The sequence below is a fragment of the Ceratotherium simum genome, chromosome 17 (assembly GCF_057802395.1).
Source record: "Ceratotherium simum simum isolate JZ-2026a chromosome 17, ASM5780239v1, whole genome shotgun sequence".
NCBI classification, from domain to species: domain Eukaryota; kingdom Metazoa; phylum Chordata; class Mammalia; order Perissodactyla; family Rhinocerotidae; genus Ceratotherium; species Ceratotherium simum.
Genome location: NC_141916.1, coordinates 58,320,584 through 58,336,332, shown reverse-complemented (window position 1 = coordinate 58,336,332; position 15,749 = coordinate 58,320,584). Strand labels below are relative to the sequence as shown.

Here is a 15,749-nt window from a genome sequence, read left to right as displayed (position 1 = left end):
CATTCTGGCCCTGCATCTAGCCTTCCTCACCCAGGTGGCCACCAGCATTTCTCAGCTGCAACCACCAATCTCCATTAACCTGCTGAACACAAAATGCCTGTCTGCTCTCAGACTGTGAGCTCCTCAGACACGAGCAACGTCATCCCCTTTCTGAGTAAACCACAGCACAGAGAAGGCTGTACCCACACAGAGGGACTGAACTAACGGTAAAGGGTGGAGAGGGAGTGAGAGGGGCCTTGGCATGTCCCTCAGACGCCAGACAGCTGAGGAACAGAGATGTGAGCCCTGAGGCCTGCAGCCCCACCCTCTCCCACCATGGATGGGCAACAGGAAAACACAGAAGCCATTTTGTTTTGTTTTCTAAGATGCTATATTTAACACTTTCCCTCTCCCTCCCCCCACCCTCGACATTTCCCTACGGAGTAGGGCCCATGCCAGGCCCTCCAGCTTAAGGCAGATGGTGTGGAGGTAACAAACATCAAACATAAGGCACAGCCAGGGGCAGAGGGGGTGGTGGGCAGGGCAGGGAGGCTGGGCTGGCTCCTGGCATCAAGAGAAGTGAAGTGGGGGGCTGGCCCAGTGGCGCAAGCGGTTAAGTGCTCGTGCTCCGCTTCGGCGGCCCAGGGTTCACAGGTTCGGATCCCGGGTATGCAGCGACATACTGCTTGTTAAGCCATGCTGTGGCAGCGTCCCGTATAACAAGTAGAGGAAGATGGGCACGGATGTTAGCCCAGGGCCAATCTTCCTCAGCAAAAAAGAGGAGGATTGGCATCGGATGTTAGCTCAGGGCTAGTCCTCCTCACAAAAAAAAAAAAAAAAAAAAAGTGAAGTGGGAGGGCTGTTTGGGCTGGCTCGGGCCTTCCAGTGCAATGCCCAAGGATGAGAGTGGCCCCAGAAAGAAAGCTGACAGCCTAGCCGGCCAACTTCAGCTCTCGCCTACTCCCCACAACCCTTTCCCAAAGGCAGTAAGCCCGAGTAGGGACCATAAAAAGCCATAGCCCACAAGGCAGGTATGGCATCCATAAGCCACAATCTATTACAGTCATGTGTCGCTTAACCACAGGGATATGTTCTGAGAAATGCGTGTTTAGGCAATTTCGTCGTTGTGCAAACATCATAGAGTGTACTTACACAAACCTACATGGTATAGCCTACTACACACCTAGGCTGTATGGTACTAACCTTATGGGACCACCATCATACACGTGGTCTGTTGTTGACCAAAACGTCGTTATGCGGCACATGACTGTAATTGAAAAGTCTTTGTCCTTGACTTCTTAGAGGGAGGCAGGGATTCTCTTCAACCTCCAGAAAGTTCTCAACAGGCTCCATTCTCTCATATGCCAAGTTTATGCTCTCGGTGAGTGCAGGGCCCACCAGGTAGAGCCTGCAGCTCCTAATGCAGTGACTGGGACCCTGCCACAGCATGGAGCTTGGGCTCAGCTGAGTGGCCTCCTGGGCCCTGCTGCACCACCATAAGCTCTTCCTCACAGCAGGGAGCCCTGTGCTGACCTCCCTAAACAGACACTGGAGTTCAAGACTCACGTCCAATGCACCACCGAGGAATTTGGCGGCAGAGGTGGCAGCAGCAGCGGCAGCAGCAGCAGTAGAAAACCCCCAGCCACAAAGGCAGCTGGGGATTATTAGTGCAAGATAAGTGCATGATCATCAGGTGACGGACACGGCGGCCTAGACCACAAAGGCCAAGGGCTCTTCTCCCTGAAACGGCTTCACTTTTCAGTTCCTCCTGGCCCCTGCTCCCTTCCACTTGGGGAAGACATCTCAGGGCGATGCCCTCACCTCCCAAACCTGTTACCCCTTCCTACCCTGGTCCCTGTTTCACGGTTCCGTTGCGCCCATGACCCTTCCTCTTCTTCCACTCAAGGCTGTGGCCGGGGCTCTCCCTGCAGGAGGGAAAGCTGTGGCCGAGCTGGGCTGTAAGGACTCCAAGCTTCCCACTTCCCTTTTTGTCCCCTCCTGCTGGACCCCCAGCCCCTCCCAACTAAGTCGAAGGATTACTTAAATTTAATCCTCTTTCCTCTGCTTCATATTGTCCCCACAGCCCGAGCTCACAGGCGGGCTGGTTTGGGAAAGGGCTTCTCTTCCCTGCCTTCTCCACCTTGCCCGTTCTGCACAGGCTATCTGCCAAACAGTGGGGATGGACAAGCCCATGGCCCACCACTTCCCTGTCTCCCAACCCTGCTGTGGCACCAGCAAGATGATGCCAGTTCTGTGTTTCTGGTCGGTATGAAGTTAGCGCCCCCTGGAGGGTAAGGTTAATGCCCTAATGGGTGGCCAGCTGTTCGGTGGCTACCTGGGAGAGAGGTGTGTGTCTCTGGAAGGCACGAGCCTAGGGCAGAGCTGAGAACTGCTCCTTTGATTGTAAATCAGCTGCCAGGTCAAGGACCAGGGGACACACCTCTACACAGGAGTGGGTATGAGGTATGCAAGTGGGACACTCCCTAAATGCATGCTTCCACCCCCTCTCACAGTCAGTGCTGGGTCTGCACAGTTACAGTTTTGGTTTTCTGTTAAAAAAAAAACCCCAATAAAATCTGTCCAATGGAAGTTTCCAGTTCCTGCTCCCTGCTCCCTGCTCGGAGCACCGGGTGGCTGCTGGAATGCACCTCAGATTAGGACGGTATCGCTCAAGCGGGTCTTTCCTTCCTTGACCTCATCGTGCTGCCCTCCCTGAGCTGTTCCATCTCTGTTGACAGTGAGCAAGCGGCCGGCCTGGCCCCTGTTCCAAAGTGCAGGCGAAGAGAGGGGCCTCGGCATCTGTCTCCGTGTGAGGTGACTCCCGGTAGAGTGGGGGTATTATTAGCTCTGAGCCCTCTCAGGGCCCAGCCATGGCTTCTGCTCCCCTTCTCTCTCCTCCTCCAGCAGCGACAGGGCACTGGGGGAGCAACCTCAAGTCAAGGAGCAGGGAGCCGTCGGTCCAGCGGGCCACGCCTCGGGATTACGGCACCTTCATCTGGCGGCGGTTCCACATGCCTCGCTTGGAATGGAAGTGATGGAAGAAATTCCTGAGGGAGAGACGTTCCACTTCCAGGCCCGCTTGGAGGATCCTGAATGGGGGAGGGGCAGGATGAGCAGCAGAAGCACAAGAGGCACCTGGGGAGAGGCCTAAGCCCCCAGGAACCGGCCCTCCCACTGCATCAGACTGTCCCTGTCTTCCTCTGTTCAGTCCCCTCAAGGCAGGTGAGGCTGTGGTGCAAGGAATGTGGGCTTTGGAGCCAGACAGCCTGGGTTGGAATCCTAGCCCCACACTGTGTACGTCACATCATCTTTCAGAGCCTCGGTGTGCTAATCTCCAGAAAGAGGATACTAATGCTATCTATACATGGAAGGTGGTGGGAAAGACTGGAGATCAGGGATGCAAGTGCTCAGCATGGGCCCTGGCATACACCAAGTGCCCAATAACGAGTCCGCCTCAGAGGACACTTCCCAGTGCTTGCGGGAGGCAGAGGGCGAGAGCAGACCTTGTCCCCAGGCCTGCCCCTGTCCCTGTTCTATATGTACAGCCTGTTGGGAGTCCCTCTCACAAAGAGGCCTGTACCTCTGGCAGGGTGGAAGTAACTGGAATTTGGAGCAGTTTCTTTCTCCCTGGGCCTCAGAGGAGGTGGGAGCCTTAAGAACTGTATCACAAGTCTGCATCTTCCCAGCCTGACACAGAGATCAAGGCAGGAGGGAACCACTAGAGCAGGCTTCTGTCCACTTTGGGATCGACTTTGATTTAGCTTCATGGGAGCTGGGGTATCTAATATAAGCTTCCTCAACCTCCCTCCTTTGCACCTTAAATTTTCTTACTATTGTCATCTTTCTTCCCTCTAGGGAAAAAAAATAAACAGATCTGGTTTTTAAGTCTCTGAGACTCACTAGCTGTGAGACATGGGGCAAGTTACTAATGTCTCTTCAAGACTCAGTTTCCTCATCTGTAAAATGGAGATAATTACACCCACCTCCCAGAGGTTTGGGAGGAATACACGAGGCAGTGGGTGTAAATCACCTGCCAAGTGCAGGTACCCAGTGACTGTGTCTCCTCCTTGTCCAGGGCCCCAGATCCCCAGCGCTCCCGACCTTGCCCTGTCCACCACTTCTGGACATTCTCCCAGCAGTTACTCCCTTTCTTTCTTGGATTTCCATACCCCCACTCCTTTGCCCCTGCCTCTTCAGCTCAAATCTCAAGGAATCATCCTCTTTCCCTCCCCTTCTCTTGGCAGTAAATTTCTTGAAAGAGGAATCCATACTAGCACAGCCTTCGCTTCCTCAGCACCCACACGTTCCGTAGTCCCCACAGCCCGGGTCCAGCCCGGCCTGCTCCCTGCTACAACACCCTCTTCTATCCACTTGCCAAGCCCCCAGCTTGTCCTGTGCTCTCCTCCTCCTTTTCCGAGGCTTTTCATGCCATTGACTCTTCCCTCTTCCCCGAAACTTCCTTTTCCCTGGTCTTCCAGGGACCCAACCCTCCTGGATATCTGGCTGTCCTTTATTTCCACACTGTCTCTTTTGCTGGCCCCAAAGTCTTTCTTGACCCTCTGCCTGTCTCTCTTATCCATTCCCACCACAGCAGCCTCCTCCCCTGGGCAGCCACGGAGGTCAGGAGGATGCGGTCGCTTCTCCCATTAGCGCCTGGCCTGCTGCGAGACAGCATCATTGACACTGCACAGCTCCACAGTGTTGCCTTGTCCCCTGACAGTTTACCAAGCACTTTAATTTCCACACCAGCCCTGGGACACAGGCAGAGGCAGTATCATCCCTGCCAATAGACACAGACACCGAGTCTCAGCGAGGGAAGGAACTTGACCCCAGTGAGGGCAGTGCTTCCTCGAGTCCAGTGCTCTTTACCTGCGTGTCAGGAATCTGCATCCCAGGGAGGCTGGGCCTGGGATGATCTAGCCTGTCCTCTCCCCAGAGCACCTGATGGATGGAACTCTCCAGTCACCTGTCCAGCAGCTCCCAGTCTTCCCCGCCCCAGCGGTCTCGGAACTCCCTGGTGTTCATGCCCCCAATCCTGTCCAGGTCTGATTTGTAGATGCCGAGCAGTCCAAATCCATTTACCTCCCAGTAGCCTGTGGACAGACAAGAAGCTCTAGATGAGAGGAGCCAGGGGCCAGGAGGAAGGAATGAAGAAGGCTTCAGGCTGCCTTCCTAGAGCCTTTTCTGAAAGATGGAGGATGGGGTGGCTGAGGCTGAAAACTCTCCCCTCTGAACAAGGCCCTTGCCTGTTCTGAGGGGAAGCCCCCTGAGCTAAGGTTCAGGGTCCAGTGAAAGCAGCAGTCCTACAGGGAGTGACCAAGGCTGACGACAGCCCTACAATAGGACCTGACAACAGCAGCACTGAAGGCACAGCCGAGTATTGGTCACTTTGTCCATTTCCCTCTTTGCATACTCACAGGGCAGAGTCTGGCACACAATAAATGATGAAAGAATGAAGGGGAAGATGGGGCAGGAAATGTTCGTTGCTGCTGTGCTGTCAGCACAGCCCTTCAGGCACTGCCCTGGTGGACTGTCCAGGTGAGCAGAGGAGCAGGAGGGCAGTGGGGGAGGGGGATACTGCCGCTGTAGACATGACTGTTTCCAGCTCTGGGGTTAAGAACCAAGGCCAGGGGGGTCTTTCCTACCCTCCCGAGCCCAGGGCAGCACTGACCCTCAGGCCACTGGGGGGTGGCCCCGCAATGCAGCCTCATCACCATGGGGGCAAAGGCCATCTTGCCCTCCACACAGTGCTTCCGGATGGTATCGATGACGCCAGCTGGGAAGTGGATATGGAGGTCACAGAGGAAGATGATGCTGTGCGGGTCCTGGGGACAGATGTGAGAGTCAGCAGACCCTACACACCAGGCCTAGGAGGCCAGGCCACTCTCTAGGACAATGCTCAGGCTCTTCCCCATGTGGATGATTGACAAAATTCCATAAAACAAATGTTAAGCAGATTTCCACAGTGCTGTGCCCCAGAGCACAGTTGTTATGATCCGAGAGTGAATTCTGACTCCTCTTCCCACCGCGTATGGACTCCAAGGACTCGGGACACATGCTCCACTGTCATTTGTTCAGGCCCTGGAACCGGCCCTGCAGCACAGCCGAGAGGACCCATCCTTCCTCCCTGAGGAGCTGACCGCCTTACACATCCCAAATGTCTCTCTACCTCTTAACCACGCCTCCCAAGCCCCTCCCAGGCCGTTTACCTTCACCAGGTCTATGCCAGCCTGAAGTCCAGCCGAGCGCTCGAAGTTTCCACTTAGCTTCTTGTACTGGTAGCTGCAAGGAGAGGAGAGAAGAGAGGGGCTGAGTATTAGGACTTGGCTGTGGTGGTCCCCTGGAGTAAGTCAGCAGGCATAGAATAGAGATGATGTGTTTTCCTGGGATGGGATTATGGCAGGTGAGTCTTCTTGAAAAAGCCAGAGACTGGGGATGACGAAAGCTAGGTGGGACTTCTGGCTCTGCCGGACCCAGCAGTTCTGGGACTTTAGGAAGGAGATGGCCCAGGCTGTGCCCTGGCCAGGGGCCCTCCTCACCTCCGCAGCCTGGACCTCTTCAGGGCCATCTCGACATCCATGTCCTCACTGCTATAGTCAGTGATGATGATGTTGAAATGTGGGTCACCAGTGACCCGGAACAGCTTTTCCATGTCTCTGATGAATTGCTGTACCCAGCGCGCCTGGTTCTTTACTACCCCAGTGGGGCAGGCAGGGAGAAAGAAGCAGAGGTAACGAAAGAAGGGCATCTCCACTCCCGGTTCCTGCACGAGTCAGGGTCCCACCAGACCTCTACTTAGGGTAATGCAACTACAGGAAGCCATTAGCAATGCAGTATGGAGACGGAAGGCAGAGGACAGCACACCAGCTGAAGGGGCCTCTACAACCTGCTCCTGCACAGCCTCCCAGGCAGGGCCACATCGGAAGGCCTTAGTCTGGGGCTTGCCATCATTCTCTCATAGTAACCCCCGGCATGCTGAAACACTCAAACCTTGAGATCTGTCCATCTGATTACCATCCTTCATTTCCTGTCCAACCCCGTTGTTATCCTCCTGTCTGCTCCGTGCTCCCCGTTCTCATTACAGAAACCAGCTAACCCCCTCTATTAAGTACCTCCCTGTCTTATTTTCCCAGGCCAGTTGTAAACCCCAGTACCTCAACCCCAGTTGACTGTCACACCCAACTCTGAAACCTGGTACCATAGAGCGACTGGCCTCTGCGTCAGTGCCCATTCCCAGCTCCAACCCTTACTAGCCACGTAACCTTAGACAAGTTACTTTTCTTTTGTGAGCCTCAGTTTCCTCAACTGTAAAGTGGTCTCTCTCACAAGTTCTCGTGAGATCAAATGAGTGAGCAGAGACCTGGCTGCTCATGATTATTATTTGGATCCCTGCTCCACCGATGGCACCCAGGCTTGGCTTGAGGCTCACCAGGCACGATGAAGTGGACCACGGCTCGGTGATTCCAGGAGAAGCCCTGGGGCCAGCAAAGCTTGGGCTCTGGGGCGCGGACATTCAGGACCTGTCCCCGGTGGTTGTGTGGACTCCAAACCAGGCCCTGCAGGTTCCGGGACTCGGGCTCTTCCCTGCCTGCTGGATCGATGCCCTGCCAGCCTCGCGTAGACACGTACTCAGAGAGTCTCACCGGGCGCTGGCCTTGGTCCAGCAGCTCAAGCTCCAGGAGGTAGCGCCCCCCACGTAGCTGGTCCTGACGCTTCTCCACGTTCACAACGCGCTGTAGCTGATACCTCCTATGGCAGATAGGGTGGGGGGCCTGAGTAATTCCTTCCCACACTGTAGAAGTAGCACGGTGTGGTAGAGCCTGCAAGGCCAGGTGTCAGGAGACACTGGTGTTTGTCCCAGCTTTGCCATCAGCTAAGATGCTTAACTTCACTAGTGTTCCCTGCCTCCATCTTAAAAACATACCTGTTGAGCTGGGATGACCTTTCGTCTGTTACTGCTCTAAGATCCTAAGTATATAAGGTGAATGAAAAGGGTCACAGTGAGATGTTCCTTCAGAAATTGACCCTCATTAATAAAATGCTCTGTTCATGGATTACTAGATAAACGTTGACTGGCTGGCTCAACATCATAGTCACTAGGGAAATGCAAATCAAAACCACAATATGACAACCATTTCACACCCATTAGGATGACTGTTCTTTATTTTGTTTTAAAAAAAGGAAAATAAGTATTGATGAGGATATAGAGAAATTGGAGCCTTCATATATCGCTGATGGAAACGTAAAATGGGGCCAATTTGGAAAAGAGATTGGTAGTTCCTCAAAATGTTAAACAGAGTTACCATATGACCCAGCAATTCTACTCACGGAAAACATGTTCACACAAAAACTTGTACAAGAACATTCATAGCAGCATTGTATTCATAATAGCCAAAAGGTGGAAACAACCCAACGTCAATCGACTGCAGAATGAATACACAGTACGTGCTCTATCCATACAATGGAATATTATGCAGCAATACAAAGGAATGAAGTACTTGATACATTCTGCAACATGGATGAGCCTTGAAAACAATTTGCTAAGTGAATGAAGCCAGACACAAAAGACCATATATGATATAATTCCATTTATCTGAAGTGTCTGGAATAGGTAAGCCTATAGAGATAGAAAGTAGAGTAGTTGTTGCCAGGGACTGGGAGGAGGGAGGAATGGGAAGTAACTGCTAACAGGTATGGGGTTTCTTTTAATAGTGATGAAAATGTTCTGGAATCAGATAATGATGACAGTTGCACAATATTATGAATATTCTTAAGAACTACTGAATGAATATTCTTAAAAAATGGTGAATTAGGGCTGGCCCCGTGGCTTAGTGGTTAAGTGCACGCGCTCCGCTGCTGGCGGCCCGGGTTCGGATCCCGGGCGCCCACCGATGCAACGCTTGTCCGGCCATACTGAGGCTGTGTCCCACATACAGCAACTAGAAGGATGTGCAACTATGACATACAACTATCTACTGGGGCTTTGGGGGGGAAAAATAAATAAATAAAATCTTAAAAAAAAAAAATGGTAAATTAAATGGTATGTGAATTTTATCTTTTTTTTTTTTTTGGGAGGAAGATCAGCCCTGAGCTAACATTCATGCCAACCCTCCTCTTTTTACCGAGGAAGACTGGCCCTGAGCTAACATCTGTGCGCATCTTCCTCCACTTTATGTGGGATGCTGCCGCAGCATGGCCTGACAAGCGGTGCGTCGGTGCGCACCTGGGATCCGAACCCGGGCCGCCAGCAGCGGAGTGTGTGCATTTAACTGCTATGCCATGGGGCCGGCCCCGTGAATTTTATCTTAATTAGTAAAATGTTGATTGGTTGAATGAATGAATGCAAAAACAAAGAACTCAGTCATGCCTTCTGCCCTAGTCCTTCTAGTCCAAACCTGGGGTCTTAATTTGTCTTTTTTAGCCTGAGTTTTGCCTGTTCTGTCTCTTTACTAGCTCCTTCCCTGAGAGGGAAGCACATTTGCCGAGCCTTTCTAGTGTTCCACACGTGTCCTGGGCCAGGTATCCAGTCACCCATCAGAACCTTGCTTGATGGTGGGACAAAGACCTGACTGTCTGGGTCACCTCCAGGGGCAGGGCCCCAGGCTCTTGTGCTTCCCAGGAGCCTGCAGCAGGGGAGGTTGATACAGCCACCAGGTCCCTGCCCCCAGGCCAGCTGGCTGCCGAGTGCCCCAGCCCTGGCCCCAGGAGAGCCCTTTACCTTACCCCCGGCTCCTCTGGCTGAGCTTCTTCAAGAAGACCCGTGTGACCTCGAGAGCCTCCTGCTCTGGAAGCAGCAGGTTGCCAGACGTGTTGCAGTTCAGATCAATCCAGTCAGTCCGCAGGGCTTGGAAGTCGAGGTTCTGGGCACTGAAGGTCTGGTCCCAGTTTACCACTGGGTCAAACACGGGCACATATTCAAACACCTCACCCACATCCTCTTCCTCTGCCTCTTCCTCTCCTTCCACTTGTCCTTCCTGGCCTGCAGCTGCTACCACCTCCTCCTCCCCATGCCAACCCCTCCTGGGGGCCAGAGGCTCCATCCTGTCACCCCTTCTCTGCTCTGCAATATACGACTCAACTTGATTCAGCCATTGGGACTGCCCTAGAGTTTTCCTGGGGCTGTCATCAGCGGGCCTGGGACGCTTAACTTGAGGCAGGTTCCCTGCCAGGTGCCCAGGGGGCCACTTGTCAGAATGAGGTGGATCTTGGCTGGGCTCAGGGATGGGTTTTCTTTCTCTCTTCTCTGGTGGTTGGATGGGGATGTCGCTGATCCTCACTGGGAAGGGAGCTGTGGAGTTCTGCTTGGAAAAGGGTGCCAGCGGACCCTCCCAGGGCTGAGCCAGGAGTTTCCGCAGGCTTCGGAGGTGGTAGTCAGTGGCCTCCCGCTCAGGGGTGGAGGCAGGCACTGGTTTTCCCTCTGGCATCCTGGCGTTCTGGTCATTGGAGGCAGGGGTCTCCTCTGCCGCTTCTCCATACTGAGATTCTTCTAGAAAGGCTTCCTCAAAACCTGTTAATAACAACCATTCCTCACAGCAGGGTTTTCAACCTTTCCCCAGCAAGATACACAAGACAGCTGATGATCCTATGTGTGATACAGCACGGGGTTTCAGATGGGGATTGCATACAGGCTCCACCACTTACTTATCCTGTGCCCTGGGCAAGTTGCGCAACCTCAACTAACACAGGTTCTTCATCTGCATGAAGGGAATAACTCATCTTCCACAGGGTTATTGTGAAGACTGAGTGATATAAAGTACATAAGTGCCTAGCAGGTGCCTGGCACGTATAGGGACCCAATAAATGGCCCCAGCCATGCCCTAATACCACAAGAAGAAAGGCCACAGGAAGACAGTGCTTCTCTATCGCAGAACTTCCCAAATGATGTTCCCGGGACAGCAATGCCCTCAAGCAGTTCAAGTAATCTCCTCCAGGGCTCTAAATCTCCTCCAGCTGACCCCAGCATGCTGTTAAAAATAGCACCATTTTCTACACGTGCCTTGACATGGAAATGGTGGGAGTGGTACTGCTCTCCACTCCCTTGGGTGTGAGGGGAAGGTCTCTGTGGTTTGGATTTTAAGCGCCTCGGGGGCAAGGCTGGCACAATCTGAACTTCCCCTAGAAACAGACTATGGTCACCCCTACCAGCCTGACCTCAGCCTCAGTTGTCACTCTGTACCTGGCTGCTCCGGTCCCTGCTTCTCAGGCTGGTCAAGCTTGATGTACTCCTGAAAGCTGAACCTGCAGGAGGAAGGGAGAGGTAGACTGGCACCCAGTGCCTGCAGGCTAACATGTGAGGCTCTGCTGGAAGTCCCAGCAGGAGTCTGAAGTCATGCCCCAGACTAGAGTGGAGGAAGGAGGCTGGGTGAGAGTGTGTGTGTGTCTGTCACTGTGAAGTGCCTAGGAAGGGCACTTGTGGCCCCTCTTGTTCAGACAGCTGTCCTGGCTCCTGCAGAGCCCCTCTGTAAGGCCATCTGCTTGTCCTATTCAGTGTCTCTCACCTGTCCTGGTAGTACGTGTTTTCCTGGTAGAAGCATTTATTATGGGTCTCCATGTGGCTCAGGCGAGTATAGTCATTGGGGTAAACGAAGGATAGATGAACCTGGAGGTAGAGAAAGAAGCAGCAGCAGTAAGAGGGTGGGATCTTGGTAAGAAATCAGCCCACCAGGGTTAAGCCTGCCCCTGGTTGGGATCATATAGGGCTCTAGTGACCTGCCCTTGGTGAGCACGGAAGGGCTGCTTTCAGCTCTGAATGAAACATTTGGTAATGCAGACCAGCATGCGTTCCACTTTTTATGCCTTCTCTCCTGGGCTCTCTGGAACAAAGGTAACTGATGAATCAAGCTCCCTAGTCCACATGTCCCTTATCTCCTGTCCCAGCTCATTACGCCCAGCTGCAGCCAAGACCATTCCCTTTCCTGCTGCCATCTTATCCTCTCTTACAACCTCTAAACATTTCCCTGCAACTTTCCACAGCCCTGGAACAAGCCCCCTCTTGTTATTTACTACACTGCTTTTTGCTCCCCTTAAACATAGCTCAAGATCATCACTACTGAAAACCTTCTCAGTTATACCCCACCCATTCTCGGACCTGGTGCAGGACCACTGGCTGCCCTCTTCCTGCCTCCAGCACACTCTCGTAGTTATCTCTACATCTGGATATATAGTGCTCATCTGCCTCTCTACCTTCCACATGGGCTAGAGGTTCTCCAAAGCCAACCTCTCCTCCATAGTTCATTTTTCCCCAGTGCTTTGCATGTAACTAGAATAAATACTGCTGCCTGACTGGCTGGTAGGACTGACCCAGGCAGGACAGGGTTGTAAAGCCCTCGGAGCACAGAGGGTAGGGAGCCTCAGGCCAGCACACCTCGCATCACTGCTGTGGCAGCGTTGGTGCGTGGTCTTCAGCAGGCAGAGCACCCATTCTCAGGCTTTGCAAGGCATTCCATCCAGGTCAGAGGCAACTTGGAATGCAAGTTCTCCCAGCCGAGGGACCTGGGAGGCCATCCTGTCTGCTGGTATGTGGCATGAGTGGGGGAAAGGGACTCAGCCTCATCACATCCCATCCCAGCCATAAGCAGCAAGCCCTCTCTCTCTTCTGCCCCCCACTGCCCAGGTCCAAGACTTACAAACCGGAGTCCCTGGTAGCGCTGCAGAGGGAGCCCATCCACCAGGTAGCTGGGTTTGTAGGGACAATCAGGCAGGATGTGGCGGAGATGAGACTTGGGGATCAGAGGCACTGAGGACATTAAGGGAAGCGGGATGAGAGTGGGGTGGGAGCCTGGAACCAGTGCTGGCCTAGAGCCAGGAAGGCTCCTGGCTGAGGGGTGAGGGCTGAAGTCCTCTGCCCTGGGCAAGCACCTTTTTGTATTCACTTGGCAGCCATGGTCAGAGTCCATGTCCATGGGCTGAGGCTGCCAAACCGAGGCTGGCACCCCTCTTCTGGGGCAGGGGCATTCAGGGAGCACCTTGGCAGCAGAGGGCTCCGACACAGTCCCTGGTACAAGGCACAGTATGACTCTGGGATTGCTGTACAAGGCTATCCTCAACAAAGGTTTAGAACTTCCAAGAGGCCACAAAGCCTCACCCTAGTGCAGTGCCAGTAACTGAATTTCCTTCCCGTTGTCATGGGGGGACTTCGTCATCTTTTATTTATTTTTTTTTTTTTAAAGATTTTATTTATTTTATTTTTTTCCCCCCAAAGCCCCAGTGGATAGTTGTATGTCGTAGCTGCACATCCTTCTAGTTGCTGTATGCGGGACTCGGCCTCAGGATGAACGGAGAAGTGGTGCCTCGATGCGCACCCGGGATCCGAACCCGGGCCACCAGCATCGCAGCGCGCGCACTTAACCACCAAGCCACAGGGCCAGCCCTCGTCATCTTTTAAAATGTAATCACGCCCAGGAGTTTAAGTTTCTAACACCTTAGCGGGAATATGTTTCTCTCACCAGATGACAAGAGTTGGAATCCAGTAAGAAACGGTGATACACGTAACTGCTGAGGAACACACAAGGGTCTCCTGGGTTCTAGTTCTATTTCTTGTCCTGGGTGGTGGTTACACAAATATTTGCTCTGTAATGATTTGCTCTGTAAAATTGTACATATATATTTTTGTCCTTTTTTTTTGTTTGCATGTTATATTTTACACTACAAACCAACAAAAAAGAACCTCTGCCTTTTGGGATACTGTGATAGAACTGACAGGTCTCCTGAGTCTCCTCCACCGACACCCATGGACCTGGCAGTGTACTGTCCCCAGACTGAATGACAAGTGTGCGGCCGAGGCCTTACCTCGATAGAGGGTGTCCCGAGGGTCAGGCCGCAGCATGTCAGCGGGGGGCTGCTCATCTCTGGGAAGAGAGTCTGAGGAGCCTACATGGCTGGCTGCTGTCTGTGGGATGTGGCCCACCTCATCCATCCTTAGCAGCGTCTCATCTGGGCCCGGGGAGGAAAGAATAGAGGGCAGCTGTGAGTCCTGGAGCAAACATGGCCCAGAACCCAGGCCCCCGCCTCCTGGAGGGGCCAGGAAGAGGATCAGTCAAGGCTGTATTCCCCCGGGGACAGTATAGGACGTGCTCGGTCCCTCTTCCCTCTAGCCCTGCCCCCCATAACTCATGGTTTCAGCTCTTTATCTCCTTTTGAACCCCCACCCCCACCAGCCCCATGGCTAGCACACACCACAATTTCATGTGAATTGGAAAAAGACACCTCTTTCCCAAAATCTTTCACTGCTATCTGCAGGAAATTTGTCATTACAAGTGTGTTTAATTTATTTAACAAATACATATATAGCACTTATTAAATAATAAGCCAGGCACTATTCTAAGCATCTTACAAATATTAACCCACTTAATCCTCATAACCATCATATGACTTACGTACTATTATTATTATTCCCATTTTACAGACAAGAAACTTTGGCAGAGAATCTAAGTCATTTGCCTAAGATCACACAACTGAGAAGTGGCAAAGCTGAGTTTGAACCTAGGCAGCCCAGTCTCCGCCTCCAGGTTGCGTCGCCTCTTGACAATCAACACCACCTACCCGAGTGGGGCGGCCCCAGCGTCCACGGCAGCCCTGCTCCTCACCAGCTCTGGTATTCTTATCTTCAAGTCCACCGTACCTACTTCTTCCCCTTTCTACCCGGCCCTGGGGGCTGGTTGGGGGCCTCTGCTCTCTGCCTCCAGGTTCACTTGTCTTTAGGCCCAGATAGAGCTCTCCCTATACACCCGAGGCTACCTACCTCTGGCCCCTATTACTGGTTTCTTACCTGAACTTTGCTATGGGCCTTTTCTTCTTGGTTCACATTGAATCTCTGGATTCCAATTCTCCCTTCTTCTTCCTGCACCAACCCAGCAGCTCACAACCTGCCCCTCCTGCCCTGACCTACAGCCTCTTGCTCTGGTCACCAGCAACCTCCTCCACCCATCTGCCCATCCCACACTGCCACCCTCTCCTGTGGACCAGACCTCCCCATCTCTCTCCCTCCTGTCCTCCTCACACACTTCCCACCGCCTTCCCAGTCTCCTCCCAGCACCCGCCTGCCCTTTCTCCCTTGGAGTTCAAGCTCTGCCTGCTCTCCCTGTACCCGGGCCCACACGGCCCCACCTATCAGGTGGTGATTTCTCAGCGGGGCCTCTGGATAGGAGTCTTGCTGAGGAATCATAAGCAATGAACAGCTCAACTGAAGAGCTCATTTACCACAGATTTAGAGCAGGTGAGAAAGTTTCCTCTCTGGCCACGGCTCTGCAAGAACCATGGTTGCCTTATCTGTGAAATAGATCGGCCTCACTCAGAGGTTTTTCATCTGGAGTGAGCCTCATGGTCTCTGGATCCCCTGGAAATTGTACACAAAATATTGTGTGTGGGTGGACAGGGGCATTTTTCTGAGGCGAGGGCTCAGAGAGCTTCCAGCAGGTTCTCAAAGGGGTCACTGACCCCCTGAGAGTTAAGGCCCTCTGACCTTAGGGTCCCTGTAGGTTCTGTTCCTTGTTCGGGACCCCCTTCATACCCATGTTCCAAGCACCTTGAGCTTTGGCCACCAACCCCCCACCCCTCCTCTGACCAAATTCCCCAGGTGGATTGAGCCCCACACATAGGCGCCACCTCACCTCCGTTTCCAGGCGAGGGGCAGAGCCTACTCACTTGTGAAGAGGGACAGGGAAGGGGAGTCGATGAGGGTGAACTTGGCTCCAGGGTCATTCCGCCGCCACTGGAAGAGGAGAGAGGTGGATGTGGGAGGGTAAAGGTAGCTGGATGTCAAAAAGCGTCCA

General features: G+C 53.1%; 1 protein-coding gene across 2 annotated transcripts in view; it reads right to left on the bottom strand.

The window, feature by feature from the left end:
* Window positions 1-338: 338 nt before the first annotated feature.
* The window catches only part of B4GALNT3 (beta-1,4-N-acetyl-galactosaminyltransferase 3), a 98,563-nt gene continuing 83,152 nt past the window's right edge, over window positions 339-15,749 (bottom strand). The window contains exons 9-21 of one of the 2 annotated variants that reach the window (XM_087442929.1): window positions 15,622-15,688; window positions 13,768-13,911; window positions 13,425-13,520; window positions 12,606-12,715; window positions 11,478-11,578; window positions 11,156-11,217; window positions 9,703-10,486; window positions 7,409-7,728; window positions 6,519-6,672; window positions 6,189-6,261; window positions 5,651-5,804; window positions 4,946-5,072; window positions 339-3,068 (exon numbers count right to left, since the gene is read on the bottom strand). In XM_087442929.1, the coding sequence (XP_087299055.1) occupies window positions 2,960-3,068; window positions 4,946-5,072; window positions 5,651-5,804; window positions 6,189-6,261; window positions 6,519-6,672; window positions 7,409-7,728; window positions 9,703-10,486; window positions 11,156-11,217; window positions 11,478-11,578; window positions 12,606-12,715; window positions 13,425-13,520; window positions 13,768-13,911; window positions 15,622-15,688 (2,301 nt within the window). In that variant the 3' untranslated portion in view covers window positions 339-2,959. The remainder of the gene's footprint in view (window positions 3,069-4,945; window positions 5,073-5,650; window positions 5,805-6,188; window positions 6,262-6,518; window positions 6,673-7,408; window positions 7,729-9,702; window positions 10,487-11,155; window positions 11,218-11,477; window positions 11,579-12,605; window positions 12,716-13,424; window positions 13,521-13,767; window positions 13,912-15,621; window positions 15,689-15,749) is intronic. The other variant, XM_087442930.1, reaches the window with a different exon arrangement.